This window comes from Stegostoma tigrinum, chromosome 13 (assembly GCF_030684315.1).
Source record: "Stegostoma tigrinum isolate sSteTig4 chromosome 13, sSteTig4.hap1, whole genome shotgun sequence".
Lineage (NCBI taxonomy): Eukaryota > Metazoa > Chordata > Chondrichthyes > Orectolobiformes > Stegostomatidae > Stegostoma > Stegostoma tigrinum.
In genome coordinates, this window is record NC_081366.1 from 8,272,809 (window position 1) to 8,300,300 (window position 27,492).

The 27,492-nt window shown below is 42.8% G+C and overlaps 2 protein-coding genes across 4 annotated transcripts in view; one reads left to right on the forward strand and one right to left on the reverse strand.

Annotated features, from left to right (window-relative positions):
• Nucleotides 1-193: 193 nt before the first annotated feature.
• ndufa2 (NADH:ubiquinone oxidoreductase subunit A2) lies at nucleotides 194-14,035 on the forward strand. Of its 2 annotated transcripts, none has more exons than XM_048543704.2 (3): nucleotides 194-347; nucleotides 5,485-5,591; nucleotides 13,696-14,035. In XM_048543704.2, exons 1-3 carry the CDS (start codon nucleotides 244-246, stop codon nucleotides 13,797-13,799), a joined length of 315 nt encoding a protein of 104 aa, XP_048399661.1. In that variant the 5' UTR covers nucleotides 194-243; the 3' UTR covers nucleotides 13,800-14,035. The 2 variants fall into 2 exon arrangements, with proteins under 2 accessions (XP_048399661.1, XP_048399662.1); XM_048543705.2 differs by lacking the exon at nucleotides 13,696-14,035 and adding an exon at nucleotides 8,089-8,323 and having other exon boundaries at nucleotides 202-347.
• The window catches only part of tmco6 (transmembrane and coiled-coil domains 6), a 44,009-nt gene continuing 26,727 nt past the window's right edge, over nucleotides 10,211-27,492 (reverse strand). Inside the window, exons 8-13 of one of the 2 annotated variants that reach the window (XM_048543701.2) lie at nucleotides 27,143-27,254; nucleotides 22,957-23,137; nucleotides 22,420-22,514; nucleotides 18,721-18,891; nucleotides 13,859-13,978; nucleotides 10,211-10,770 (exon numbers count right to left, since the gene is read on the reverse strand). In XM_048543701.2, coding sequence (XP_048399658.1) covers nucleotides 10,750-10,770; nucleotides 13,859-13,978; nucleotides 18,721-18,891; nucleotides 22,420-22,514; nucleotides 22,957-23,137; nucleotides 27,143-27,254 — 700 coding nt within the window. In that variant the 3' untranslated portion in view covers nucleotides 10,211-10,749. Of the gene's footprint in view, nucleotides 10,771-13,699; nucleotides 13,979-18,720; nucleotides 18,892-22,419; nucleotides 22,515-22,956; nucleotides 23,138-27,142; nucleotides 27,255-27,492 lie in introns of those variants that run through there. The other variant, XM_048543700.2, reaches the window with a different exon arrangement.

Genomic DNA, 27,492 nt, shown 5'->3' on the forward strand with positions numbered 1-27,492 from the left:
CATTGGCCTACTTGATGTCACTCATCCGTTTGCTCACGCCTCTTTCACCTCAGCTTTTATTGGTTATGGCGCGGCACATTCCTCACTCCTACTGGCTGATCTGCACGTCAATTCATCCGTGGTATCCGCCCCTCATCATGGATTGGCTGCCAAGGCTGCCTCCGGGTGTGGATTGGTGAATCCTCTCGGTCAATCAAGGTAGCGGCTGGTGGTCGGCAGTGGGGGAGGCGTGGTTTTTCCAAGATGGCGGCGGCAGTGGTAAGAGGTGTTGGATCAAAGTTAAGCCAGAACCTGAGGGAGCTTCGCATTCACTTGTGTCAGAGCTCGGCTGCCAGCAAGGGTACCAGGTCAGTGCCGGGAAGGGGAAAAGGAGACAGCAAAGAGAAGGGTGCACATGTCCATCATGGGCCTCCTGCAGTGCCACAAGGATGCCACCCGAAGGTTGCAGGAACAGCAACTCATATTCCGCCTGGGAACCCTGCAGCCCAATGGTATCAATGTGGACTTCACCAGCTTCAAAATCTCCCCTTCCCCTACTGCATCCCTAAACCAGCCCAGTTCGTCCCCTCCCCCCACTGCACCACACAACCAGCCCAGCTCTTCCCCCCCCACCCACTGCATCCCAAAACCAGTCCAACCTGTCTCTGCCTCCCTAACCGGTTCTCCCTCTCACCCATCCCTTCCTCCCACCCCAAGCCGCACCCCCAGCTACCTACTAACCTCATCCCACCTCCTTGACCTGTCCGTCTTCCCTGGACTGACCTATCCCCTCCCTACCTCCCCACCTATACTCTCTCCACCTATCTTCTTTACTCTCCATCTTCGGTCTGCCTCCCCCTCTCTCCCTATTTATTCCAGTTCCCTCCCCCCATCCCCCTCTCTGATGAAGGGTCTAGGCCCGAAACGTCAGCTTTTGTGCTCCTGAGATGCTGCTTGGCCTGCCGTGTTCATCCAGCCTCACATTTTATTATCTTGGTGCACTGTGAATGTCTGGGTGTCTCCAGTTAAAATTCAGAGGTCAATCCATTTAACTCAGAAATCACATGACATCTTGAATGTTGACTTCACCAGCTTCAAAATCTCTTCTACCCCAGCCTGTCCATTTTCCTGCTCAACTGTCAGCTCCACTCTTCCCACTGACCCACCACAGTAACACTGTATCCATCTCAACCACCCTCTTTCCCTCAGCCTCAGCGCCCCTTCCCTCTATTTATTTCTGGGCTCCCCATCCCTGACCGAAGGGTTTGACCCTGAAGCGCTGACCCCCCAGCTCCTGGGATGCTGTCTGACATGCTGTGCTTTTCCAGCTCAGCATTTATTGAGGAAGGGTCACCGGACCCGAAACATTAACTCTGATTACTCTTTAACAGATGCTGCCAGATCTGCTGAGCTTTATCAGCTACTTTGTTTTTGTTCCTGCATTTATTGACATCAGGTTGTGGTCTAACACGTTTATTTGAACTCGCAAGCTTTCAGAGCTCAGCCCCTTTGTCAGGTGCACTGAGAGAAGAGCACGTAGCCATAGAGTTTATAGGCAGAGAAATCAAGGTCTGAGAGATCAAAAGATCATACAATAGTGAGTAGAGTGTCAGATGCTGAATAATAAGTGAAGGGATGACCTATAAGTCTATTAAATGTGGCAGAGAGATAATTGCAACAAATTAAAAATAAGGTGGTACTGGAGACAAACCAAAGGACTAGAATATTGTGATAGGTATAAGAGCTGCATGCTGAGTGCATGACCAAAGTAATAAGTTATCCAATACTGCATGAACAAATTAAGGTACAGAGATCATAATTTATCAAGGTAATGGTGTCAGTAAGCAAGATTTTGCAGATACAGAAGTGTGGTAAGGTCATATGTAGTTTGACATGAACTCAAGATCATGGTTGAGGCAGTCTTTGTAGCTATGGAACTTGGCTATTAGTTTCTGCTTGGCAATTTTGTGTTGTTGTGTATCTCGAAGGCTGCTCGGAAGACGCTTACCCTAAGATCAGAGGCTGAATGTCCTTTACTGCTGAAGTGTTCCCGGACTGAGGGGTAACATTCCTGTTTGGTGATTGTTGCGCAATGTCCATTCATCTGTTGTCATAGTATCTGCGTGGCCTTGCAAATGTACCATGCCTCAGGACACCCTTGCCTGCAGCACGAGTTAGATAACATTAGCTGAGTCACAAGAGTATCTGCCATGTATGTGGTGGGTGGGTTCTCACGTGTGATCGTAATATCTATGTCGATGATTTGGCAGAGGTTTCCATGGCAGACTTTGTGTGCCGTTGTGGTCTGTTTTCCTGAAAGCTGTGTGGTTTGCTGCAAACGATGGTCTGTTTAAGGTTTGGTGGTTGTTTTGAAGGTGAGAAGTGGAGGCGTAGGAATGTCAGCAGTGAGCCCAATGAGACAACCGATGAACTGGAACAACTGACAGAGATCTGTGGTGCAGCGACCAAAGAAGAAAGCTTCAAATTGGTGGAAGGTGTTGGTGAAGTGGATGAACTGTTCGAGCTCCTCGTGGGAGCACGAGGCGGTGCTGATACAAACCCCACCTCTTCCTCTGTTACATTGACTATATCGGTGCTGCCTCACGCTCCCATGAGGAGCTCGAGCAGTTCATCCACTTCAACACCTTCCACCCCAACCTTAAGTTCACTTAGACCATCTCTAATTTCTCTCTCCTTCCTGTACCCCTCTGTCCCCATCTCTGGCGACTACCTAGAAACCGATGTCCATTTCAAGCCCACCGCCTCCCACAGCTACCTAGAATACACCTCCTCCCACCCAACTTCTTGCAAAAATGACATCCCCTATTCCCAATTCCTTCGCTCCGCCGCATCTGCTCCCAGGATGAGGCATTCCACTCCTGTACATCTCAGATGTTCTCATTTTTCAAGGACTGCAACTCTTTCCCCCCCCCCCCCCCCCCCACCCTTAGTGGTCAAGAATGTCCTTGATCGTGTATCCTGCGTTCCCCGCAACTCATCCCTCACACCCCCTTCCCTGCAATAACAGCCAAAACAGAATCCCCCTCGTCCTCACATACCACCCACCAACCTCCGGATCCAATGCATCATCCTCCGACACTTTTGTCATCTGCAATCCGACCCCACCACTAAAGACATATTTCCCTCCCCACCCTTATCTGCTTTCCGGAGGGACCATTCTGTCTGTGACTCCCTTGTCTGCTCCACGCTACCCTCCAACCCCAACACACCTGGCACTTTTCCCCGCAACTGCAGGAAGTGCTACATCTGCCCCCACACCCCCATCCCAGGCCCCAAGAAGGACGTTTCACATCAAGCAGATGCTCACCTGCACATCTGTTAATGTGGTATACTGCATCCGCTGTTCCGGTTGTGGCCTCCTCTACAATGGGGAAACCAAATGGAGGCTTGGGGACCGCTTTGCAGAACACCTATGCTCAGTTTGCAATAAATAACTGCATCTCCCAGTTGCGAACCATTTCAACTCCCGGTCCCATTCCTCAGACGACATGTCCATCCTGGGCCTCCTGCAGTACCATAACGATGTCACCTGGAGGTTGCAGGAACAGCAACTCATATTCTGCTTAGGAACCCTGCAGCCCAGTGGTATCAATGTGGACTTCACAAGCTTCAAAATCTCCCCTCCCCTTTCTGCAACCCAAAACCAGCCCAGCTTGTCCCCGCCTCCCTAACCTGTCCTTCCTCCCACCTCATGCCCCACCACTATCTCCTACCTACTCACCTCATCCCACCCCCTGGACCAGTCCGTCCTCCCTACCTCCCCACCTACATTCACCTTTACTGGCTCCATCCCTGCCTCTTTGACCTGTCTCCTCCTCTATCTAACTTGTATCCGCCTTCCCCTCCCCCATTTCTGAAGAAGGGTCTAGGCCTGAAATGTCAGCCTTCCTGCTCCTCTGCTGCTTGGCCTGCTGTGTTCCTCCAGCTCTACACCTTGTTATCTCAAATCTTCCTTACTGTCATGTTTTGACACCATCATCTTGATAAATTATGATCTCTGTTCCTTGATTAATTTGTACAGTTTTGGATTATTACTTTGGTTAGACCTTTGGCATGCGACTCTTATACCCATTGTATTATTTCAGGTTTGTCTCCAGCACCAACTTAATTATAAAATATAAAAATATATCTCTGCCTCATTTAATTGGATTACATGTCATCCCTCCCTTGTTAATCAGCTGTTAATCCTTTACTTACACCATCTGACACTTCTGATCACCTGCAGAGAGTTATTTTTTGACGCCACTCACACTATTTGTATGATCTTTTGATCTCTCTGCCTGTAAACTGTGTCTATGTGCTCTTTCTTACTTCACTTGAAGAAGGGGCAGCACTTCGAAAACTTGCAATTTCAGATAAACCTGTTGGACTATAACCTGGTGTGTGACTTCTGATTTTCTCTCAGGCAGTGATCTCCCCAGGTGGCTTGTTGGCTGAATATCATTTATTGGATGTCACATAACTTAAATATGGTTTTGAACTCGAGGTCAAAATGTAATTCGGAACATTTTAGAGAAGTCAGATTTCACAGGACTGAAAAGTAAAACACATTTTTCCTCTATTTTGGAATCCAAGTTCTGAACTTATAATAGTATTATGAACTTTTGTGTGAATCAAGATACGTTCATGTTGTGTCTGGATCTCAACATGTTAGCATGTTAAAAGTGATCCTTGATACATTTTGCATAATTCTCAAAGTGCTTTATTTGTTTGGTTTTCCATTATTTTGCGTTGACAAGCTCAGCAGCCTTCCACTTCAGTAATGATTGGTGGACTGCAAAGAGATAATCTCTTTGCTTGTGATATTAGCTAAGGGAGGATTCTTGCTCAGACACTGCAGGATTGCCAGCTTTTCTAATTGGTGCTGTTCCACCAGAACTGGCAGATGGAGTCTCCAGTCAGCGTAAAATTTTGAAGTACAGTGTCTTTTACAGTGTAGACCTCAAGTTTCAGTCAAGATTATTAGCTCAGATTTCGTGTTATGGGCTTAAACCAAAGGTTCAGAGACAAGCTGGTGCACGGTGGGGTCATGAATTTAACTGATTTCTGGTTGTAAGTAACCTTTCACCATTTGCTTTCTGATGAATTGGGCAGTAGTAATTTTTGAACCATTCCTATTTTCTTGTGATTTTTAATACTTAGAAGAAAACATTGTACTTTTGAGCACAATGTTGGTGTTATGGTATTTTAGACTCTCAAAAACAAATGTTCAGGGCAGAGTTAAAATCAACAAAGCAGCCATTGATGACAGGGAAAAAAATTGTAATAAGTTACGATCTGGAAGGCACTACCTCAATGGGGAGGAAATGGAGGAGTCAATTCAATAGTAATTTTCAAAAGAAAATGAAGGAAACAGCAGGGGTTGGGATTAGTCAGACAATTCCAAGTTTACCGCATGAGCATTGTGGATCCAATGCCTTTTGTGTTATATAATCATGATTCCGTAAAACTGAGGAGTTACCGATGGTGTTTTGGTTCCATCAGGGATTTCATCGAACAGCACTATGTGGCATTGAAGAAAGCAAATCCAGAATTCCCTATTCTAATCCGAGAATGTGCTGGTGTACAGTCTAAAATGTGGGCTCGATATGGTAAGGAACCAAGAACCGTACGGAATTCGGGGAGTGAAAAGATGTGACTACTTTTTTGTACCTGAGTTTAAGTCTAGCCCAGCCGGAGGGGTAGTGAAACTAATCAGAGCTCTTTCAAAGAGCTAGTACAGATATGATGGGCCAAAATATCACCTCTATTAACTTTTGTAAATAATTTCTCTGGACTGTCCAGTCCAACTTACAGGTTTGGGTACAGTTATTCTAGCCTGAAGTAGATCTTGAGTCATCCAGCATTGGCCAAGTATTCATTTTGGAGACCATGGGATGGCTGACATGGCAGAGAAAATATTCTATGATGGATAGGTTTGAGGTTGGGGAGAATAATTTGTTGAAGTGGCTGTGAAGGTTACTGTATTCTATCCTTGTGTTTAGTGAATATATTACAATGTGCAGTTACCAAAGTGTTCTATTCCCTAACTATAATGACCCTGACCTTAATATTTCTGCTGCTTGTACATTATAATTCACACCATTACTACCACCTTATCTTCAATGGTATTCCAAAATTACTAAATAATTAAGAGGCAAAGTGAAGAAAGGAAATAACTGCAGAAAAAGTGCTAGGGCAATTAATGGGCCTAAAGACTAAGTCCACTGGACCTGATGAGATGCATCCTAGGATATTAAAGGAGGTAGCTACAGAGATATTGGGATGCACTAGTAGTCATCTTCCAAGAATTTCATTCATGAAAGACCCTGAGGATTAGAAAACTGCCAATGTAACACCATCCTTTAAAGGAAGGAGGCAAAAATGGTAACTATAGAGTAGTTAGCTTAACATGTATTTGGGAAAACATTATCTATTTCTAAATGCTCTATTATATCCTTTTATAATAGACTAATGTGATCAAAGAGTCAGTATGGTTTCATGAAGGAGAAATAATGCCTGGCAAATTTATTAGAATTCATTGAAAAGGTAACAAGCAGGATAGATAAAAGGAGTAGTACTGAATATAATATTTGGGTTTTCAGAAGGTGTTTGACAAGGTGCTTGAGATAGCATGGATGGACAGTTGGCTAATACCCCAACACACTGTCTTCCATTAGTTAGTGTAAGGGCATCTTCAGGGTGGCAGCCTGTAACTAGGGGAGTGCCACAGGGAGCCATAATTATCAATAATGCGTGTTCATGACAAGGATGAGGAAGGTGAATGTACTGTAGCCAAATTTACAGATGATACACAATTAGATGAGAAGGCAACTGGTGAGTCTGATAATCTGCAGAGCAATATTGACAAGTTAAATGAGTGGGCAAAAACTTGACAAATGAAATAAAATGTGGGAAAATGTGATGTTATGCACTTTGGCAAGAAGAATCAGAGAGCTGAACATTCTTTAAATGGAGAAAGACTGCAGAAAGCTCAAGCAGAGAGCAGGTTGGTAATCCTTATGTATGAATCACAAAGCAAGCAGCCAGGTTCAGTGGGTAATAGGGAAAGCAAGTGGAATGTTGGTCTTTATAAGGGAATAGACTGTAAAAGTAGGGACGATTGCTAAAACTATACAAGGCAGTCGGTAGAACAGCTGGAATACTGAACTATTTTGGGCTTATTTCCAAGGAAAGATATACTGGCATTGGAGACCGTTCAGGGGATGGAGAAATGGAGTCCAATTGTCTTATGCTTGTTGGAATTTAGAAAATAGAAGCAACCTTATTGAAACATATGAAGTTCTGAGAGGTACAGAGGTTGGTTCCCCATGTGATAGAGTCTCGGACCAGAGGGCATAACCTCAGAATAAGGAGTCACCTATTTAAAATAGAAGTGGGGAGGAATTTCTTCTGCATATAGTGAATCTGTGGAGTTCTTTACTACAGACTGTTGTTGAGGCTGGGTCACTAAGTATATTTAAGGCTGGGATATTTAATATACTGAGATATAGTTAATCAAGGGTTTTGGGGAAAGACAGGAAAGTGGAGTGAGGGTTATCAAATGAGCCATGACATCATTGAATGGGGGAAGCAGACCGAATGGGCTGAATGGCGTACTCATAATCTTGTCTTATTCATAGCCATGTCAGCACACTGTTTGCCTGGGGTTACAAATAATTATCCAGTGCCATTACCACCATAATCATCATTTTCCCCTTCAACTAACATCATTAACACAGATTATTTGCCAAGTATCTCATTACATTTTTGTAATATTGTGCATTTTTTTGCTTGCTGCTATGTTTGAAGCAAAGATGCTGTTTAAAACTACATTGACTGTATAGCAGAGTGGGACATTGAGGTCATGAAAAGTGCTTTAAAAATATAAATTCTTATTTCCCATTGCCACTTTTTGCTGCTTCAAAATAACACAAGGGAAAACATCCTGCAGGTATAAGCTGAATCAAAAGTTGTAGTATTATTGTTATTTCCCCAAGTACAATGCTTTACTGAAACTGCTTGACTGAACACAAATTCTGCAATAAATGAGATAATGGCATTGAGCTGCTTCTGATGCCTGTTTCCTTTATTTCTCTCCCATTTCAGAGTTTGGAAGAGAGAGAAATGTACCATTGGATAATTTAAACTCTGAGCAGGTGGCAAAGGCACTCGAGTCTCTGATTACCAAGCCATGAATTGTGGAGCAATCAGACTGTGAAGGAAAAACTTAATAAAAAATAGTGGCATGGGAATGTTTCTGTTCTACAGCTTTGCGTGGTTTCCCAGCGGAAAGATTATAAAACTGTAAAATTAATCTAAATTAAAATGCATGAGAGTCCTGTGTGCTGTTTCTCTGGTTGTATTCCAAATGCTGTAACATGTTCATGAGTGGGCAGCAGCTAGATAAAATATTAAACTTGTCCCCACTGGCCTGGCAACATACACCATAATGCTTTCTTTACTGTAGTTTTCCATTATTTGGTGCCAGCTATAAACAAATGTGTGCTGAGAGTTGGATTGGGATTTCTCAACCTCGTTTCACTTAAGTTTATTTGATGAGTTTCGGAAATCTTCAACCCACTTTCCTGAAGGGTATTGAAATTTAGGTTTTTAAGATGCAAAAGACATTAAATTGCTTATTACATACTGCCAGGTGTGGAAGTTGAGTCCAACACAGACTTAACTCTTCTGCGCAATTCATGTTCTGAAAGCTGTCCGCTGCCATCTTTTTAACAGCCTTTTTTTGGGCTGGATTTGATTGTCTTCAGAAGTAAATGGTGCAGCCTATTAATCTTGCCTGGAGGAGCATCAGCCGGTACCTATACATCCAGCTGTGACGGGTTGAATGGCAACCTGTGCTATAAATCTTAATCTTAGTCATAAAAATCCATATCTTTTCCATTTCTGTTGAGCACATCATGTGACAGCTTGGGTATTTTCAAAACCCAGTTCTCTATCATCCTATCTTATACGAATTCTAACATTCAAAATTCTGCTGTTCATGTCCTACTCTGAACTTCCCCAGCTTTTTGTCCTTTGGCTATGAGCTGCAAGCATACTTAACTGCAAAATCAATCCTTTCTTCAATCCTCTATGGAATCTGATCTCCCTAGGCACACCCCAGCTGCTATGCTTCCAACCTTGAATTCATTCAAATCTTGATTGCTCACAATCCCTATGCTAGAATCATTCCTGGCCTGGGAACAATATATTTAATTACAGCTTGTTCAGGTTTTCAAATTCCTCCAGAATCTCAGTCCTCCCTGAATTGTCACCTTCATAATTCTCAGATCTCTGCATTCCTCCAGCTTTGGTTTCCTGTCCATTCCCGACTTGCAGTTGCACCTTCAGAGTTGTTCGTTCTGGAAACCCAATCATGTTATCAAGACAGACAGTCCAGTGCAATAGGACGAGACTGCTGCCTTTCAGAAGAACATTATACTACATTATACATAAGACTCCATATATTTTGCCCAAAGGAAAATAGAAGTTCTCTCCAGTAACTAGGACAATATTTACCCTTCAAGCAACACAAAACATTCATCAAAAATATTGTGCTAAAATTCTTGCTGGTAAGTTGGCTGCTGTTTTCCTAAATTACAATGGTGACTAAACTTCAAAAATGATCTGTTGTATGTAATTTGGTTTTGAAAACCCCGAGGTTGTCAAAGACATTATGGTAAACAAATTTTTTCCCCTGAATTCATTATAGTTTGGATTTTAGTGCCCAGGGACATTTGGTTCTGTGAAAATTACTAGATTAAATGTGAACTCCTGTCAGAGCTGAACAAAAATGTTGAAACAATAGTTGGCCTTATTTCTAACACTGGCCAAAAGGGATAAAAACAAAGTAATGGATTCACAAACTTTCTCACAAAAAACAGCATGACATCTCGGAGAAAAAAAACACTCGCAAACAAGCAGTTACTTAATTAGAATTATGAACCATGGTATGTTCCTAAACACTCTTAATATTTTACACTGATGTCTTAAAAATCACAAATGGTCTTTTAAAAACAAAAAGTGACAAAGTATTTTACCAGAGATAATGGGAACTGCAGATGCTGGAGAATCCAAGATAATAAAATGTGAGGCTGGATGAACACAGCAGGCCAAGCAGCATCTCAGGAGCACAAAAGCTGACGTTTCGGGCCTAGACCCTGCTCTCTGATGAAGGTTCTAGGCCCGAAACGTCAGCTTTTGTGCTCCTGAGATGCTGCTTGGCCTGCTGTGTTCATCCAGCCTCACATTTTATTATCAAAGTATTTTACCTCTTCAATTTGAAGGTGAGGTATGAAAACTGTACATGCAGGTCCTTTTCTGTCTCTGCAGTAACAACTACATAAAACATTGCTAAACTGGACAAGAAATCAAACTTTCCTCCCATGCTCATCAGGACTCCGAACTTGGAAAGGGAGCTCCAGTTTATACATTAGGAGAAGGTGGTGCTGGTTGGTTGGCCCATTGTTGACACGGAGTAGGATTCGTTCACTGTCAATCTTAGCTGAAGGAACTGAGTGGAGAATGCCCAAAATCATTTCAATAGAATGATACCAGGAGTGAGTCCAGCAGTAAAATGCAGCCCCAAACAGATGGGATGATAGGCTTAAGCAGCTGTCGGAGTGACAAGTCTTTCATCTCCATCTGTCAGCCTTGGCCCAACCCATTCCTACTGTCCCACCAGCACTTGCTCAACATTGCAGCTTTCCTTTTTACAGATAGATATAGAAGTTTTGCTGAAAGTTCCTCACGTTGTCTCACAATGGTCTACAACTCTTCCTGGATCAGCTGCAATGAAACAGAACAACAGGAAAATACTCAGTTGGGTCAAAGAGTGCCATTTACAGCCTTTAAAGATGTAAAACACTTAGGATGTCTCGAAGATATATTTTCAAATTGTAGTCACCACAGTAGCAGAGGAGAGGTGGCACTAAGTTTATCCAGTGAGCAAGTCTCAAGCTGTGAGACATGTTATACTTCCTTTTATATAATTAGGTTATTTCCCACTGTCCATATATAACTAGGGGAAGGGATGGAAGAGGGAGGAGTTGGTGTGTGTGTGTCAGTGCATGCATACTGAGAGGAAAGGGTTATGGTCGGAAGAAGAAACATCGCATGCAGGAATGTGTTTCAAGATTTGCAAGAGATCAAGCTTGTACAAACATCAATGTGGTACTGAGCAGATCACCATTTTTGTTTCACTAACGTCAGCTAAAAAATAAATACTGGGCACAACCCCACAGGGAAGAACACCAATACTCTCCTTCAACATGGTGCCATACAATCTTTCATCAATAGAATATAATATGGGAAAGTGTGAGGTTATGCACTTTGATGAGAAGAATAGAGGTATAGATTATTTTGTAAATGGAGAAAAGCTTGAGAAATCTGAAGCACAAGGGGACTTAGGAGTCCTCATTCAGGATACTCCAAGGTTCAGATTCATTTGGCAGTTAAGAAGTCAAATGTAATGTTCACATTCATTTCATGAGGGCTAGAATACAAGGGCAGGGTGTACTTCTGAGATTGTGTAAGGCTCTGGTCAGACTACATTTGGAAAATTGACACACATTTTGGGCCCTGTTTGTAAGGAATGATATGCTGGCCTTGGACGAGGTCCACAGGTGGTTTACAAAAATGATCCTGAATAATGAAAGGCTTGTCATATGAAGAGCAATCGAGGACAGAGCTTCTGTACTCAATGGAATTTAGAAAGATGGCGTTTAGAAGAATTGTTGGGGTTGGAAATCCGATTGAAACCTACTGAATACTGAGAGGCCTGGATACAGTTGACATGGAGAAGATGTTTCCATTTGTAAGAGAGATTCAGATCCATTACAAAAGGCTCAGCATGAAGGGATGGCCTCTAGAACCAACATGAGGAAGAATTTCTTCAATCATAAAAACTAATTGTAAAACTTATTGCTGCAGAAAGCTGTAGGGGCTAAGTTAGTGAGTGTACTTAAGACAGAGCTGCAAAGGTTATTGATTAGTCAGGGTCAGATTGGTAGGACAGATGGAATTAAGGATTACAGGTAGAAGACAGGAGAAGGGAGTTGAGAAACACGTCAGCAATGATTGAATATTGAAGCAGACTTGATGGGCTGAATGGCCCAATTCTGCTCCTATATGTTATGGTCTTTTACATCAACCCAGGAAGGTCAGATGTTACTTCTGTTCAAAATCTTATCTGGCAGCATTCCCTCAATGTGGCACTGGGACTGAAAGTCTGGGTTAGGTGTTAAAGTGTCTAAAATGGGAATTGAACTCTCAATCTGCCGAGCCACCATACATGGAATTGTTTTAGTTTTCATCAGTTAAATTCCAGCAATATCCCCACGTTGGAAAGTGTGGGAGTGACGGAATGTTGAAGAACAGAGCACGAGAACGGGAATGAAAGCATGAAAGCAAACGAGAGTTAGACAAGTGACGCAGTAAACATTTCAGGTCACTGAACTTCCACTGTTGAGGAGGATGGGGTGCAACCTGCTTAATTTCCAGTTATTATCTCAGATCTCAATTATCGGTAGCTATTTTGCTCTCAACTAAGTTCATCAGATTTAGGAATGACATTGCACCCCACCCCGAACCATTTGAAGTGTTAACCAGTTGACTTTCCATAATCATTGTAAACACCATACAAAACTGCTGTGCTACCCTTGCTCCATTAGAGATGGGTGATTCAAAATGATAAGAAATAGATGGTATGAAACTATTTCCGCTGTTCGAGTCGTCAAGGATCGGGGATATAATCAAAATATTAGATACAGATCTCTAAGCAGTGAAATTAGGAAACATGTTTACATGCAAAGGACACTTCCTGAACAACAGTTAATGCTGGTCACCTGTGAATTTCAAAGCTAAAATAGAGTTTTGAACATTGCTGAGAGAGAAGCTTCTCTCTCAGCAATTTGTATTGCACTAATCAGGACAGACACAAGGCCAAACTTCAGAAGATGCTAAGTCAACTCTAATTACTCAAGGTGTTGTACAGAATTCACCAGGGAACAAGCGACCCTCATGCTTTTGTTTAATTACAGAAATTTTAAATTAAATTTAAAAAGCATAATGCCTGATTATGTTCATTTTGCCACAGAGGAAGGTATATAGCTTCTAGCAGGCATCAGTCAGCCATGTTTCAAGAACAACTGACAGCCGTAAATTGGTTGTTAGTGTAATTCTCAGCACATTTTGTGATTATTCATCAGGTACCATCTAATCATGAAATCACATTTAATGTTTCAGGACTGAAATAAGCAGAGGCAATGGTACATGGTTATCTGGCTATTTTGAACAGTCGAAGGGACGTGCTGACTGATATGAGTCCGAGCCAACTTTCTCATGATGATATGATGGTCCTTTAGTTATTGGGATGTACAGGCTATATGTCCAGTTGGTCAACAAAAATCGATGAAAGTCCTGAGGTTTCGAGGGATATGGGACAAAGGCAGGTTTTTTATGCATTTGCAGATAGAGGACTTGCTGGCTAGGTCAGCATTTATCATTCATCCCTAATTTCCCAGAGGGTGTTAAGAGTCAACTACATTGCTGTGGGCCTGGAGTCAAATGTAGGTCAGACCAGGTAAGGATGGCAGTTTCCCTTCCTTAAAAGGATATTAGTGACATTACTGACAATTAGCAATGGATTCATGATCATCATTTGACTTTTATTCAGATTTTTATTAAATTCAAATTCCACCATCTATGTGGCAGGATTTGAATCTGGGTCTCTGGAACATTACCTGGATCTCTGGATTAACAGTAAAGAAAGAATACTTGCTTCCCCTGAGGAGCTGGTGATTATTGGATCTAAATGAAATTACTGCAGAGAACATTACATCGCCTTCTCCTGTCGCTGTGTGCACTGGATCCTTACCTTGCCTGTGAAGTAGGTGTCAATGAGAAAGTTGGCTCGGATTCTGATCTCTTGGTTACAGTGATACTGAGCCATCTCAAGAGCCAAGATTCCATTTTGGTTTGCAAATCTTGCACAGGCCTGTCAGAATTGGATATTTGAAAGGATGCATTAAACATGAATTTTGTTTTAAAAAAAGTGGAGATTGCGCATTATTTAATTCACAAGCTAAACTTCTGCATTATGGTACATTATCAAAGCTCAGGATCTGAGTTGGAAGCAGTCTGCAATTCTAGACAAACATTTCAAAATCATCCTCCCACATTATTTTCTTGTTATCTGCCCAGTAAAGCTGATCCTTTCAGGCATAATTCTTGGAACATGTACATTACTGGCAAAGCAAGGTGGTGAGCTGCTTTCTTGAACTGCCACAGCCTGTGCAGTGTAGGTACACCCATGGTTCTGTTAGGAAGAGTGCTTCAGGTTTTTGACCCCAGCGACAATGAAGTAATATTGATACATTTTCAAGTCAGAGCGAATACCTCAGGCTAATTGCAGGCAGTGGTGTTCCATTCATCTGCTGCCATATGCGGCAGACTCCTCTACCCCCACCCACCACAGCTGTCTTTAAAGTCAAACCAGGTGAGCCAGATTGCTTACATTACAACAGCAGCTACGAATGAGCTCAGGCTTATGAACAGTGCTGAGAGATAGTGAAAGCACAGATGAGGGGTTTCAGTGGCAGATGAGCTGAGACGGGGTGGGGTTGGATGATGTTATCAGGTGAAAACATGTTTCATGTTGGGCTGCAGCATCCGCGAGGAAGGCAAACTGCAGGTTAAGAATGTGCCAGTGATTTAGTGATTACCTGAATGGAGTATTGTGACACAGCCTCTTTCCTTCACATAGGAATGCCTTGGAAAAGCAATGCCTTTCCAAGTTGAAATGCCAGACTGCAGCATCATATCCCATCAGCAATGAGGGTCATCATGAGAGACTGAAATTTTTGTGCTTTTTGTAGCATTTGAATCAAAGTCTGGCTGGGGACACTATTTAATGATCAGTTTTTGCCATCTGTTCAAGTGGTACTTGAAAGAGATTCATAAATTTTAAATAGAATCTTGCAGACGGCAGGAAATTGAACATTTGCGTCCGTCCCAGAATACTTTACATATATAATGAAACTTGTACCGACTAGTTGGAGTTCCCATCAAAGCAACACTGGATGAAAACCTACAAGTCTTGCACGAGCTCTGCATTTCACAGCTTATCCAGTTAGACTATTTTCTGCTTCCTTCACACCAAATTATTTTTGTGCCGTATGTAACAACACCAAAGTTGACTAATGAGACATTTGGGAACATGTTTTTATCCCCTTGACTTTAAGAATTTTGTTATCTTGTTTTGATATCTTTCAATTTTGTTAGCCTTAAGATTCAAGGAAGAAAGAAGAAAGGAACTAACTGGGGGGAAAGCTCAAACTTGAGTCAAGCCTGGTACAGAATGACAGAGCGAGTGGTTAGCATTGCTACCACACAACGCCAGGGACCCGGGTACAATTCCAATCTCGGGCAGCTGTCTGTGTGGAGTTTGCACATTCTTTCTGTGCCTGCATGGGTTTCCTCCCACAGTCCAAAGATGTGCAAGTTAGGCGGATTGCCCATGCTAATTGCCCATCGTGTCCAGGGTTGTCCAAGTTAGGTGGATTAGCCATAGAAAATACAGGGATAGGGAAGGAGGATGAGTTTGGTGAGATGCTGTTCAGAGGGTTGTTATGGGGTTGTTGGGCCGAATGGCCTGTTTCCACACTGTTGGGATTCTATGAAAGAAGGATTGGATTAAGAAAGGAAAGACAGTAAGGAAACGTAAGAAACAAAAACAAAAATTTAATACTTAACATTTTAAAGAAATTCTGAAAATAATTTACCACCTGAAGAAATGAAAGTCCAGTTTAAATCGTTCAATACTAGGCCTGAGAAATTCACTGGCATTGAACAAATAACCGTCTCACCATTAGAGAATATTCTATAGTGAGATTAATAGCAAATAATGTGCTAATCCAATAAATTCTCAGAAATGGCAGGAAGACTGAGAGGTGCTGCTTGAATAAAGTAATTGGTGGACCAACAAAAATCAATAGGCCAATGTCATGAAAACAGAAACATTCAGCATCTGAGAGTTTAGCATTACATCACACTCACTTGAGACAGCTCTGCTACATTACCAGCCATAAAAAGCATCAATTTTTATTTTCACATTTCCTGCAGTCACCTCTCAACTTATACCCATTTCTCAAGCCTGCCAGAATTTAACATTCAAACATCACACTGATCATCTAACCCCTCTCCTCTCAGTATCAAATAATTCTTTTGTGCATTTGTTGACATGTCAACATCTATTTTTTGGTCAGTTTAGAAACCAACAAAAAATAACCTTGATTGATGTGCTAATGATTTAACTAAAAGCCTCAATATCCCTCTACAGTTAGCAGTGAGAACAACATTTGTCTTGGGTCAACTGCTAAAGCCAGCATGTTCCCAAAGTCTCCTTAAACAAAATTATGGTCACTAAGCTGATTGAGCAGTACATACATAAAGTGTGGAGCTGGATGAACATAGCAGGGCAAGCAGCATCTTAGGAGCAAAAAGCTGACGTTTCGGTCCTAGACCCTTCATCAGAAAAGGGGGAGGGGGACAGGGTTCTGAAATAAATAGGGAGAGGGGGAAGCGGATCGAACATGGATAGAAGAGACAAGAGAGTTGCAGTCAGACAGAGAACTCCTCAGGTTTGTCCAGAGGGAGGAGGGTAACTTCTTCAGGTTAGGCATCCCTGGAAGAGGCTTCGCAGTGAGGTTAAAATTATATCAGAGATATTGGGAACTGCAGATACTGGAGAACCCGAGATAACAAAGTGTGGACCTGGATGAACACAGCAGGCCAAGCAGCATCAGAGAAGCAGGAAAGCTGATGTTTTGGGCCTAGACCCTTCCCCTTGAATTGGTATTCTTGCAAACTACTGAAATGGAAGACAAAACTTTGTGTCTTTTTTCAATAATATTCAAGTTCAGCTCTCCCAAATGACTACGTACATCTTCCAGAACATATGTGCAAGTCAGTCCTTCATTGCCCATTCCATGAACATCAATCTTCACTGGTGTCACCAGTTACCATTCAAGAGAGTCTCCACCACTGTGATGTATCATGCAGCTCTCATCATACGTGGATCTTGCTCAGACACTACAATGCAATGGTGCCTCAGCACACCATGGTACGGGATGAACTACTTTGTCGCAGTTACCATTCCCCGTGTGCAACTATGCTATCTGCCATTGATGTGGAGAGCTAAGAAATACCCACTCCTGTCTTGAAAACAAAGGTGGGATGCTGTTCCATGCAGATACTCCTCCACTTATGTCTATAACCTTTCCACAGCTCATACCAGTGGGAATTAATCACGTGAAAGCGCAAGAAAATTGGTAACAGCAAGATGACCAGCAAAACGTTTCCTTCCCTGAACCATCCTGCATCTCTTTTCTCCTTCAAGCTGCCTGCCTGCTTCTTTGTCTAAGCTTCTGGTCACGTGCTCAAACAGGTATGATCAAATCAAAGTTTGTTTGATACCACTCCTCTGAAGTGTTTTGGAAGATTTTACAACATGAAAAGTGCCACACAAATGTAAGTTGTGTGCAAATGTAAGCAAGATATTCAACCACAAGGTCTAATTTGGGTTCAAAGAAATGAACACTCCAGTAGTCATTCAATTCCAACCAATGGGCGGAATTCAGCTTTAACTGTTTTTCCTCTGTAACCTTTTACCACATTGGCTGTAATTGCAGTAGCCCAACTAACAGCTCCCTCAGCACCAATCAGACCTGGGGGGCCTCAATTTGTATGTTTCAAAACCACACAAACTTGAATCATGGAATTCAAGACTCAGGTCGGTTTCCTGGGCTGACAGAGTCAACAAATAGTGTTATCTCTGCCAAAGGCATGCCTTTAACAATGAAACAAAACATTGCTAATCCTGACAGGAAACTAATCCTGAGAGAAGTTGCAATCTCATAACCTACGCACTGAACAATAAACAGGATGGTCCTAGTGAGCGAACAGCTTCTAACAAAAATAGGAAGGATTACCTTGAATATTGCCGATTGGCCTCCTGGATGTCAAGAAGGAAAAGTCATTTCGGATGGAAGACGGCTTCACAGGATGAACCAATGCTGGATCCGTCATCAACATGTGGTTTGGCACAATAAGATTTTGGACAGAGGAATATTTCCAAAAGTGAATCATGTTTGCTTCGGCTAATTCAAGAAGACTTCAAGAATGAAAGAAACTGCCGCTTCCAAGTGGGGAGGTCAGCTTCATCCAGAGACCAGTAAATCCTCCTGGGGAGAAATAGTCTCCCCCTTGCTTAACCCTACCTGCTTGACTAATGCAGACCCGGAGGCCAATCTCACCTGTTATGAGTTGTATGACTTTTCTACCTATCTATATATAAATGATTGTCGGCCAGCATACTTAATAAACTATGTAGGAACTTTCAATCACCTACTTTGGGTAATCCACAACTCCTGAATTATAAATCCTATATAACAGACACAAATGAGCTGTAGGCAAATCACTGCTCAGCATCAAAAGGGACAGAAGAGATAACAGGGGACCAGGAAACATGACAAGGCAAATGCTTTTTTGGGGTCTTTTGAAGGGGCCTGTTTCTGGTGCGAAGCAGAAACAGGTTTAAGAGTTCAAACTAAGCATGCAAAGCACTGTAAATATAAACTGTGGCAATTAACCCACAGCATTCTTGCGGAAAATTTAGACAAGATGTGAGACAGCAAACAGCAGGCTTTACACACTTAAAACAAGAAATGGCCTCCTCACCTGCCGACAATGTAAAAATATCAGATTCAGCACCTCTAGTGTCAGACGTGCTACCTCTGGGTCAGCCGTGCTGAGGGTGGTACAGAGAGCAGGAAATAAGCCTGTTTGCTGTTGCAGATTCTCGCAGTACTCAAGCCCCAGCTCTGCAATATTACCCAACAGCATCAAAACCTGCATTAAACACAAACGCATACGCTCAAATATGAAGTAACTGTAAAACTAATTAACAGCACAGAAACAGACATTCAGTCCAACTGATTTATGGCAGTATTTATATTCAAGTGAAACTCCTCCCATCCCAAGTTCATCTCCTCCTCATCAGAATATCCTATTACTTTCTCATTCAGATGTGGTGGTGTAATGGTAATGTCTTGCAGCTAGTAATCGAGAGGCCTAGACTACCACTCTGAGGACATAGGATCAAATCATGGCAACTGGTGGAATTTAAACTCAATCAATAATATCTGGAATAATAAAACCTGTCTCAGCAATGGTGCCACAACTGTTGTAAAATCCCAAGATAATAAAATGTGAGGCTGGATGAACACAGCAGGCCAAGCAGCATCTCAGGAGCACAAAAGCTGACGTTTCGGGCCTAGACCCTTCATCAGAGAGGGGGATGGGGGGAGGGAACTGGAATAAATAGGGAGAGAGGGGGAGGCGGACCGAAGATGGAGAGTAAAGAAGATAGGTGGAGAGAGTGTAGGTGGGGAGGTAGGGAGGGGATAGGTCAGTCCAGGGAAGACGGACAGGTCAAGGAGGTGGGATGAGGTTAGTAGGTAGCGGGGGGTGCGGCTTGGGGTGGGAGGAAGGGATGGGTGAGAGGAAGAACCGGTTAGGGAGGCAGAGACAGGTTGGACTGGTTTTGGGATGCAGTGGGTGGGGGGGAAGCGCTGGGCTGGTTGTGTGGTGCAGTGGGGGGAGGGGATGAACTGGGCTGGTTTAGGGATGCAGTAGGGGAAGGGGAGATTTTGAAACTGGTGAAGTCCACATTGATACCATATGGCTGCAGGGTTCCCAGGCGGAATATGAGTTGCTGTTCCTGCAACCTTCGGGTGGCATCATTGTGGCAGTGCAGGAGGCCCATGATGGACATGTCATCAAGAGAATGGGAGGGGGAGTGGAAATGGTTTGCGACTGGGGAAATCCCATCTGGTTCACTCATGTTATTTAGGAAAGGAAATCTGCCATCCTTACCTGATGTGGCCTATGGGTGACTCTACACCTGCAGCAATGTGATGACTGTCTTCAGAGGTGTCCACATAAAGATTCAGTTCAAAGACAGTTAGTGTTGGTCAAGAAAAATAGCTTTGTTAATGACACTCACACCCCACAAAGGAAGAATGAATAAGATAATAAAGCTCTCTTTCGAATGCATCCACAGATATTAAGTTCCACATTCTCAACGCTGTCTGGCTAAAGAGGTTTCTTCTGAATTTACAGCAAGTAGTATGGGAACTGTAGTCTGTTGAGGTTACACATCCACTTTGACAGGTTGGGGGCAATCAGTGGATTGCAAATTCATACACCAAGATGGTAAAAATATTAAAATTGCAATTGGGTGAGAGACTGGGAGAGTTAGAATAATATGGAAATGAACACATTTTTGTTCAACACAGAGTTTTCTACTTTTCTAATAACAGCAAGATACTGTTATTTACATGGTGCACAGCGGGGTCATCAAGATAGAACAAAGATCAAAGAACAGCATAGCACAGGAACAAGCCCTTTGGTCCACCAAGCCAGTGCTGAAACATGACACCTTTCTAAACTGAAAACCTTTTGCTTTTATATGGTGTGTACACCTCTATTCCCTGACAGATTATGTATCTCTCAAGATGCCTCTTAAAATGTTGCTGCTGAATCTGCTTCCACCACCTTCTCCAGCAGCACATTCCAGGCACATATCAAACTGTATAAAAAAAACTGCCTCTCACATCTTCTTTAAGCTTTCCCGCTTTTACCTTAAACATAAATCCCCTTGTAAATGACATTTCTAATCAGGGAAAAAGGATCTGACAATCCATTCTATTCAATATTGAAATGCTGTAATCGTACCAGCCTCCACCACTTCCTTTGGCAGCTCATTCCATACACGCACCATTCTGTGTGTGAACAAGTTGACCCTTTTCCCTTTCACTTGAAATCTTTGCTTTATAGTTTAGGACTCACCCCACCCCAGGGAAAAGACATTGCCTATTTACCCTCTCCATGCCCCTCATGATTTTATAAACCTCTATAAGGTCACCCTTCAATGCTCCACGGAAAACAGCCCCAGCCTATTCAACCTTTCCCGATAGCTCAAACCTTCCAACCCTGGCAACATCCTTGAAAATCTTTTCTGAAACCTTTCAAGTTTCACAACGTCCTTCCCACAGGAGGGAGACCAGAATTGCAGGCAGTACTTCAAAAGTGGCCTAACCAATGTCCTGTAGAGCTGCAACATGACCTCCCAACTCCTACACTCAATGCACTGATTAATAAAGGCAAGCATAACAAGCGCCTTCTTCGATAATTATCCTGTCTACCTGCGAATCCACTTTCAGTGAAATATGAACCTACATTCCAAGGTCTTTTTGTTCAGCAACAATCTCCAGGACTTTAGCATTAAGTGTATAAGTCCTGCCCTGATTTGACTTTCCAAAATGCAGCACTTCACATTTATCTGAATTAAACTCCCATCTGCCACTCCTTGGCCCATTGGCCCATCTGATCAAGATCCTGTTGTACTGACGTAACCTTCTTTGCTGTACACTACGCCTCCTATTTTAGTGTCATCTGCAAACTTACTAACCATACCTCCTATGTTTACATCCAAACTAGTTATATAAACGATGAAAAGCAGAAGACCTAGCACCAAACCTTGCCACAGGTCTCCAGTCCGAAAAGCAACCCTCCACCACCACCCTCTGTCTACTACCTTTGAGCCAGTTGTGTATGCAGATAGCTACTTCTCCCTCTATTCCATGTGATCTAAACTTGCTAACCAGTCTTCCATGAGGAACCTTGTCCAACGCCTTACTGAAGTCCATATAGATCACATCTACTGCCCTGTCCTCATCAATACTCTTTGTTACCTCTTCAAAAAACTCTTATCAACTTAGTGAGACACGACTTCCCACGCACAAATCCATGTTGGCTATCTGGATGGGTATATGAACAGGAAAGGTTTATGTGGAAATGGGCCAAATGGGACTAGATTTAAATAGGATATGTATCGGGTCTGCATGGGGGAGTTGGCCTGATGAGTCTGTTTCTGTTCTGTATATCTCTACGAATGTATCCACACCTCATAATTTTGTAAACTTCTATCAGGTCGCTTCCCAGCCTCCAACGTCCAAGTGAAAACAACTCTGAATTTGTCCAATCTCTCCTGATAGCTAATATCCTCCAAACCAGATATGACAAAGGACAAAACAAAACAATGAATCATGTAACGAGCCAAAGGCTGATCAGGGAGATGTTTAGCAGATTCTTAAAGGAGAGAACAGTTAAGCATCATAGGCGGATGAAGGCACAAAGGCTACTGGTTATGAAATGAGATTTGGCCATTTGCAAGGGACCAGAATTGGAAGACAGCATATATTTTGGAGGACTGTAAGGACATGGGAAGGGGTGAGATCATGGGGTAATTGGAAAACAAGGATGTATGTAATTCGCAATCTTGTCTCAAATTTAAATGGAGAGGTGCAAACTTACTAGTGTATTTATCCCAGCAGCAAAAGGGATTAGCTGAAGGAACACTGGCACCAGGTTATGACAGAAGATAGCGGAGCAGGATTGTCTTTCACCAGCTGTAGTGTGTAAGTATTGGATAATTAATACATCAACATTGTCATTAAAAATATGCACACACAATTCTATAGACTTTTCCCACTATACCAGCAACAGAATTTAAAAAAAGCCAAAACAAGAGCCGAGGCGGTTACACTTATCTAGAAAGGAGTTATTTTCTTCAGTTAGAGAAGACTAAGGGGTGACCTGATATTACATTCAAAAGGATTGATACAGATAAGACTTATGGGATAAGCTCTGGGTTCAAGTCCCACCTGCTCCAGAGGTGTGTAATAACATGTCTGAATAGGTTGATTGAAAATATCTGCTCCCTGGTAATAGGCTGTAGTAGTGCAATGGTAGTATCCCTTTGAGCCAGGAGGCACGCAATAACTTCTCTGAACAAGTTGCTAAGAAGATATCTATTCCCTGTTAATTATTTCAAAACCGACCAACACTAACCTGTGAGGTTGTTGAGAAGCCAGAGGCACTCGCGGGTCACAAAAGGCCGTGATTGCAGAAAGCTGCGCAGGAACACACTCAGGGCCCACAGCAAGTCATCGTCATGGAACTGGACTTTGCACCGCACTCCTTCATCACTGGCGATTAGATTTCCCAAGCACCGAGCCACAGGGTAAATCAGCTGAAGTGGCAAGAAGGAAAATGCAGGATTTAAAATTAGAGAGGAATAAATATCTGTCAATCATAGGAATAATTTAAAAATTTCAATGGAAATGAACGGTCAGATTCCACTGTATCCAAATATTTTTCTCTGCAGATAGTGTGGTCAGCAACAGAAATTGCTATGAGCCTGGTTAAGAGAAACAATCAAGCAGGCTGGGAATTTTAATGATAATAAAGTGTGAGGCTGGATGAACACAGCAGGCCCAGCAGCATCTCAGGAGCACAAAAGCTGACGTTTCGGGCCTCGACCCTTCATCAGAGAGGATGCTGCTTGGCCTGCTGTGTTCATCCAGCCTCACATTTTATTATCTTGGATTCTCCAGCATCTGCAGTTCCCATTATCTCTGGGAATTTTAATGAAGTCAGTTTAAATTCTGACTTCAGTTAAAACTGCAGCCAGGACCTGCTGTGACCTGTAGTTTCATGTGTTGACCAATTAAGGCAAGTCTCACGGTGGTGTCTAGACATACTAGTACCGCACAACCCTATATGGAGCATAGAATATTGCTGTTTATGACTCGGTGTAAACATTTGGGAGTTGTTCACAGAATCTCTACAGCTTGGAAGCAGGCCATTTGGCCCATCTGATCCACAAAGACCATCCCACTCAGACCACCCCGCTACCCTATCCCTGTAACCCTGCATTTCCCATGGCCAATCCATCTGTGGACTGTGGGAGGAATATGGAGCACCCGGAGGAAACCCACGCAGACACAGGGAGAACGTGCAAACTCGACACAGACAGTTGCCTGAGGGTGGAATTGAATCCAGGTCTATGGCACTTTGAGGCAGCAGTACTAACCACCGAGGCACCGTGCCACCCAGTAAACTCGACTGGCTGGAATCAAACGTGATCAGGCTTTGATCAATTCACTGGATGAGTGTCAGGAGATCTTCCTGAAATACAGCATGTTTCAGATTACTTAACAGGACAAAGAAATTTTTCTGAGGAGAAGAATAAATGATTTGGATGTGAACTTAGAAAATATGGTTAATAAGTTTGCAAATGTCACCAAAGTTGGAGGGTGTAGTGAACAGTGAAGGTGGTTACCTTAAAGTACAACAGGATCTTGATCAGATGGGCCAATGGGCCGACGAGTGGCAGATGGGAGTTTAATTCAGATAAATGTGAAGTGCTGCATTTTGGAAAGGCAAATCAGGGCAGGACATATGTACTTAATGCTAAGGTCCTGGGGAGTGTTGCTGAACGAGACCTTGGAGTGCAGGGTCATAGTTGCTTGAAAGTGGAGTCCTGGGTAGACAGGATAGTGAAAAAGGCATTTGCTGTGCTTGCTTTTATTGGTTGATGCATTGAGTGTAGGAGTTGGGAGGACATATATTACAGCTGTACAGGATATCAGTTTGGCCACTTTTGGAGTATTGCCTACAATTCTGGGCTCTCTGCTCTAGGAAAGATGTTGCGAAACTTTAAAGGGCTTAGAAAAGATTTACAGGGCTGTTGCCAGGGTCAAGGGTTTAAGCTAAAGGGAAAAGCCTTATAAGCTGGAGCTATCTTCCCTGGAGGCTGAAGGGTGACGTTAGAGAGGTTTATAAATCATGAGGGGCATGGACAGGGTGAATAGACAAGGTCTTTTCCCCAGATTGGGGGAGTCCAAAATTAGAGGGAATAGATTTGAGGTGAGAGGGGAAAGATTTAAAAGGGACCCAAGGGCAATTTTTTCACATGGAGGGTGGTGCATGTATGGAATGAGCTGCCAGAGGAAGTGGTGGAGGCTGGTACAATTACAGCATTTAAAAGGCATCTGGTTAGGTATATCAACAAGAAGGATTTAGAGGGTTATGAGCCAAATGCTGGCAAGTGAGACTAGATTTATTTAGGATATCTGGTCAACATAGACAAGCTGGACAGAAGGGTCTGTTTTCATGCTGTATGCCTCTATGACTGTAAGCCTCCTGACCATGTTGGGAATGCACGTGCCCTGACGTCAGTTTCAGAGAGAAGACAAAGAACCGTGAGGTTTATCTTCACGGAGAACAAATCTGGCCACTGCACTCAAATCGGTGTAGTATTTAATTTGAGCCAAACATCTACAGTTAAAGAAAGAATTTGGGTTATATGTGGATTAAGTAAAGTAAAATGAAGTTGAATGAAGTGAGTTGAAGTTGAAGTTAGATTAAGTCAGAATTAAATGTTGCAATGAATGTATGTTTTATATTGGGTCTTCGTATTTAAAGAGTTAAAATAAAGAAGGGTTTGTTTAATTAAGTTCCGAGTCGGTTCCCCGTCTTTTGTCTGACACGTGAGGCTAGAACACTTGGGTAAAAAGGTTTGAGAACTTCTTTTCGGGCAACAATAGAAATCATGTTTCATGACGGATGAAGTAGGCAAGTTTGGTTCCTGCTATAGGTAGAAGATCGGCTAGCCAACAGCAAACGGAGAGGAGGCATAAATGGGTCATTTTCTGCATGGCAAGATGTGACAAATTTTATTTCATTATGCTCTTGTGGACATGGTTGTCACTGGCTGGGCCAGCATGTATTGCCTGTTCCTAGTTGTCCTTGAGATGGTGATGGTTAGCTACCTGCTTGAACCACTGCAGTCCATGTGCTGTAGATAGACGCACAGTGCAGTTATGGAGGGATTTTAGGATTTTGATCCAGTGACACTGAAGGAATGACAATATATTTCCAACTCAAGATGGTGAGAGGCTTGGAGGAGAACTTGCAAGTGGTGGTGTTCTCATGTATCCACTGCCCTTGTCCTTCTAGACAGAAGTGGTCATTGGGTTTCGAAGATGTTCTTTGAGAATCTTTGCTGAATTTGTGCAGTGCATCTGGACTGCTGTGTTTCCTATATTGCAACAATGACTTCATTTCAATGGTACCTCTCTGTCCCAAAGCATTTCGCAGCCATCTGGCAGTCGTGGAAAGCTATATCACACAGAGATGAGGAGAATTTGTTCCCTCACAGAAGGTCATGAATCTTTGGAACTCTCTTTTTCAAAATGCAGTGGAAGCAGAATGCCTGAATATTTTTAAGGCGCAGTTTCATAAATTCTTGATAAGCAAGGGTATGAAAGACTGCTGGGAGTGGGCTGGAATGTGGAGTAATCAGATCAGCCATCATCTTACTGAATGGCTGAGCAGGCTTGAGGGACCGAGTGGCCTAGTTCTAATTCATACGTGTGCTCTTCTGTTCTGAAATCCACTGCAGAAATTTGAACACAAAAGCCTGGTTGGCATTCCTTGCAGGTGCCAACTTTCAGACAAAAGCCTGTCTGCTTTCTCAGGCATTTGTGAAAAAGTGGGTATTATGCAAAACAACAGGAGAGTTTTGCTGCATTGTGGTAAATATTTAGCAATCTAAACAAAATTAAATAGCTGTTATCACACTGTTGATGGTGGGAGTCTGCTGTGAGCAAATGTGTGGGCTGTGTTTCTCCAAATTCCTACACTGAAAGGCAGATGTGCACTTATCTTACATTTATATAGCTTTCCACGACTTTCCACGATGGCTGCGAAATGCTTTGGGACAGAGAGGTACCATTGAAATGAAGTCATTGTTGCAATATAGGAAACACAGCAGTCCAGAACATTAACAGAACATTAGAACTTCTTAAAAGTAATGCCTCTGGCATCCTTTTTGCCCAACTCAGAGGGAAGATGGGACATTGATTCAACATCTTATCTGAGGTTTGGCTCCTCTCACTCCTTCCATACTTAACTAAAATCTCAGCCTTGATTTTAGAATGCAAAAAGATTTGAAAGCAAAGTCCTGCTGTGGGAGTTGAGCCTGCAACCTCCTGACTCACAGCTGAGAATGCTCCCAACTGAGCCACAATTAACACTTGAGAGAAAAAAAAGCATGTAACCGACTATTTGGGAGGTTGGGCAATGCACAGTATGAATGAGTTTTTTCTTATCATAAGTGGTGCTTCTCTCCGAGCAGCCACTGACAACAGGCACAAGGGGATAAATTTAATGATCTCCCAGCTCTACTTACCAATTCCACACCATCTGTTGTGCCTGAATCAACAGTTCTGCCCAGTGCAATCAGCAGTTTTACAGCCTGGCTTATGAGGCCCTGGGAGATCATGCATTCACAGCTTAAACCACTGCAAGAGAGACAACAGACTGTTTTCATTAACTCATCCTCCCGGGTTCTCTTTAAAGACAAGGCACAGTGAAACCTATATTTAAGTAGTACAGAGGACGAGCATAGACAAAAAGGGGCTACTCAATGACACAGAGAAACACAGGTTAACATTTCTCCTGAGGCCTCTCAATAAAATTGTCTTGTAGAGCTGGAGGATCCCTTGCAAGTGTGCATCTGAAGTACAACTTCAGTGCGTA

Coding starts and splice junctions, on each gene's coding strand:
- ndufa2 (XM_048543704.2), top strand. CDS start 244: ATGGCGGCGGCAGTGGTAAGAGGTGTTGGATCAAAGTTAAGCCAGAAC. Junction 348..5,484: donor GCTGCCAGCAAGGGTACCAG/GTCAGTGCCGGG, acceptor TGGTTCCATCAG/GGATTTCATCGAACAGCACT. Junction 5,592..13,695: donor TAAAATGTGGGCTCGATATG/GTAAGGAACCAA, acceptor TCTATGTGGCAG/GATTTGAATCTGGGTCTCTG.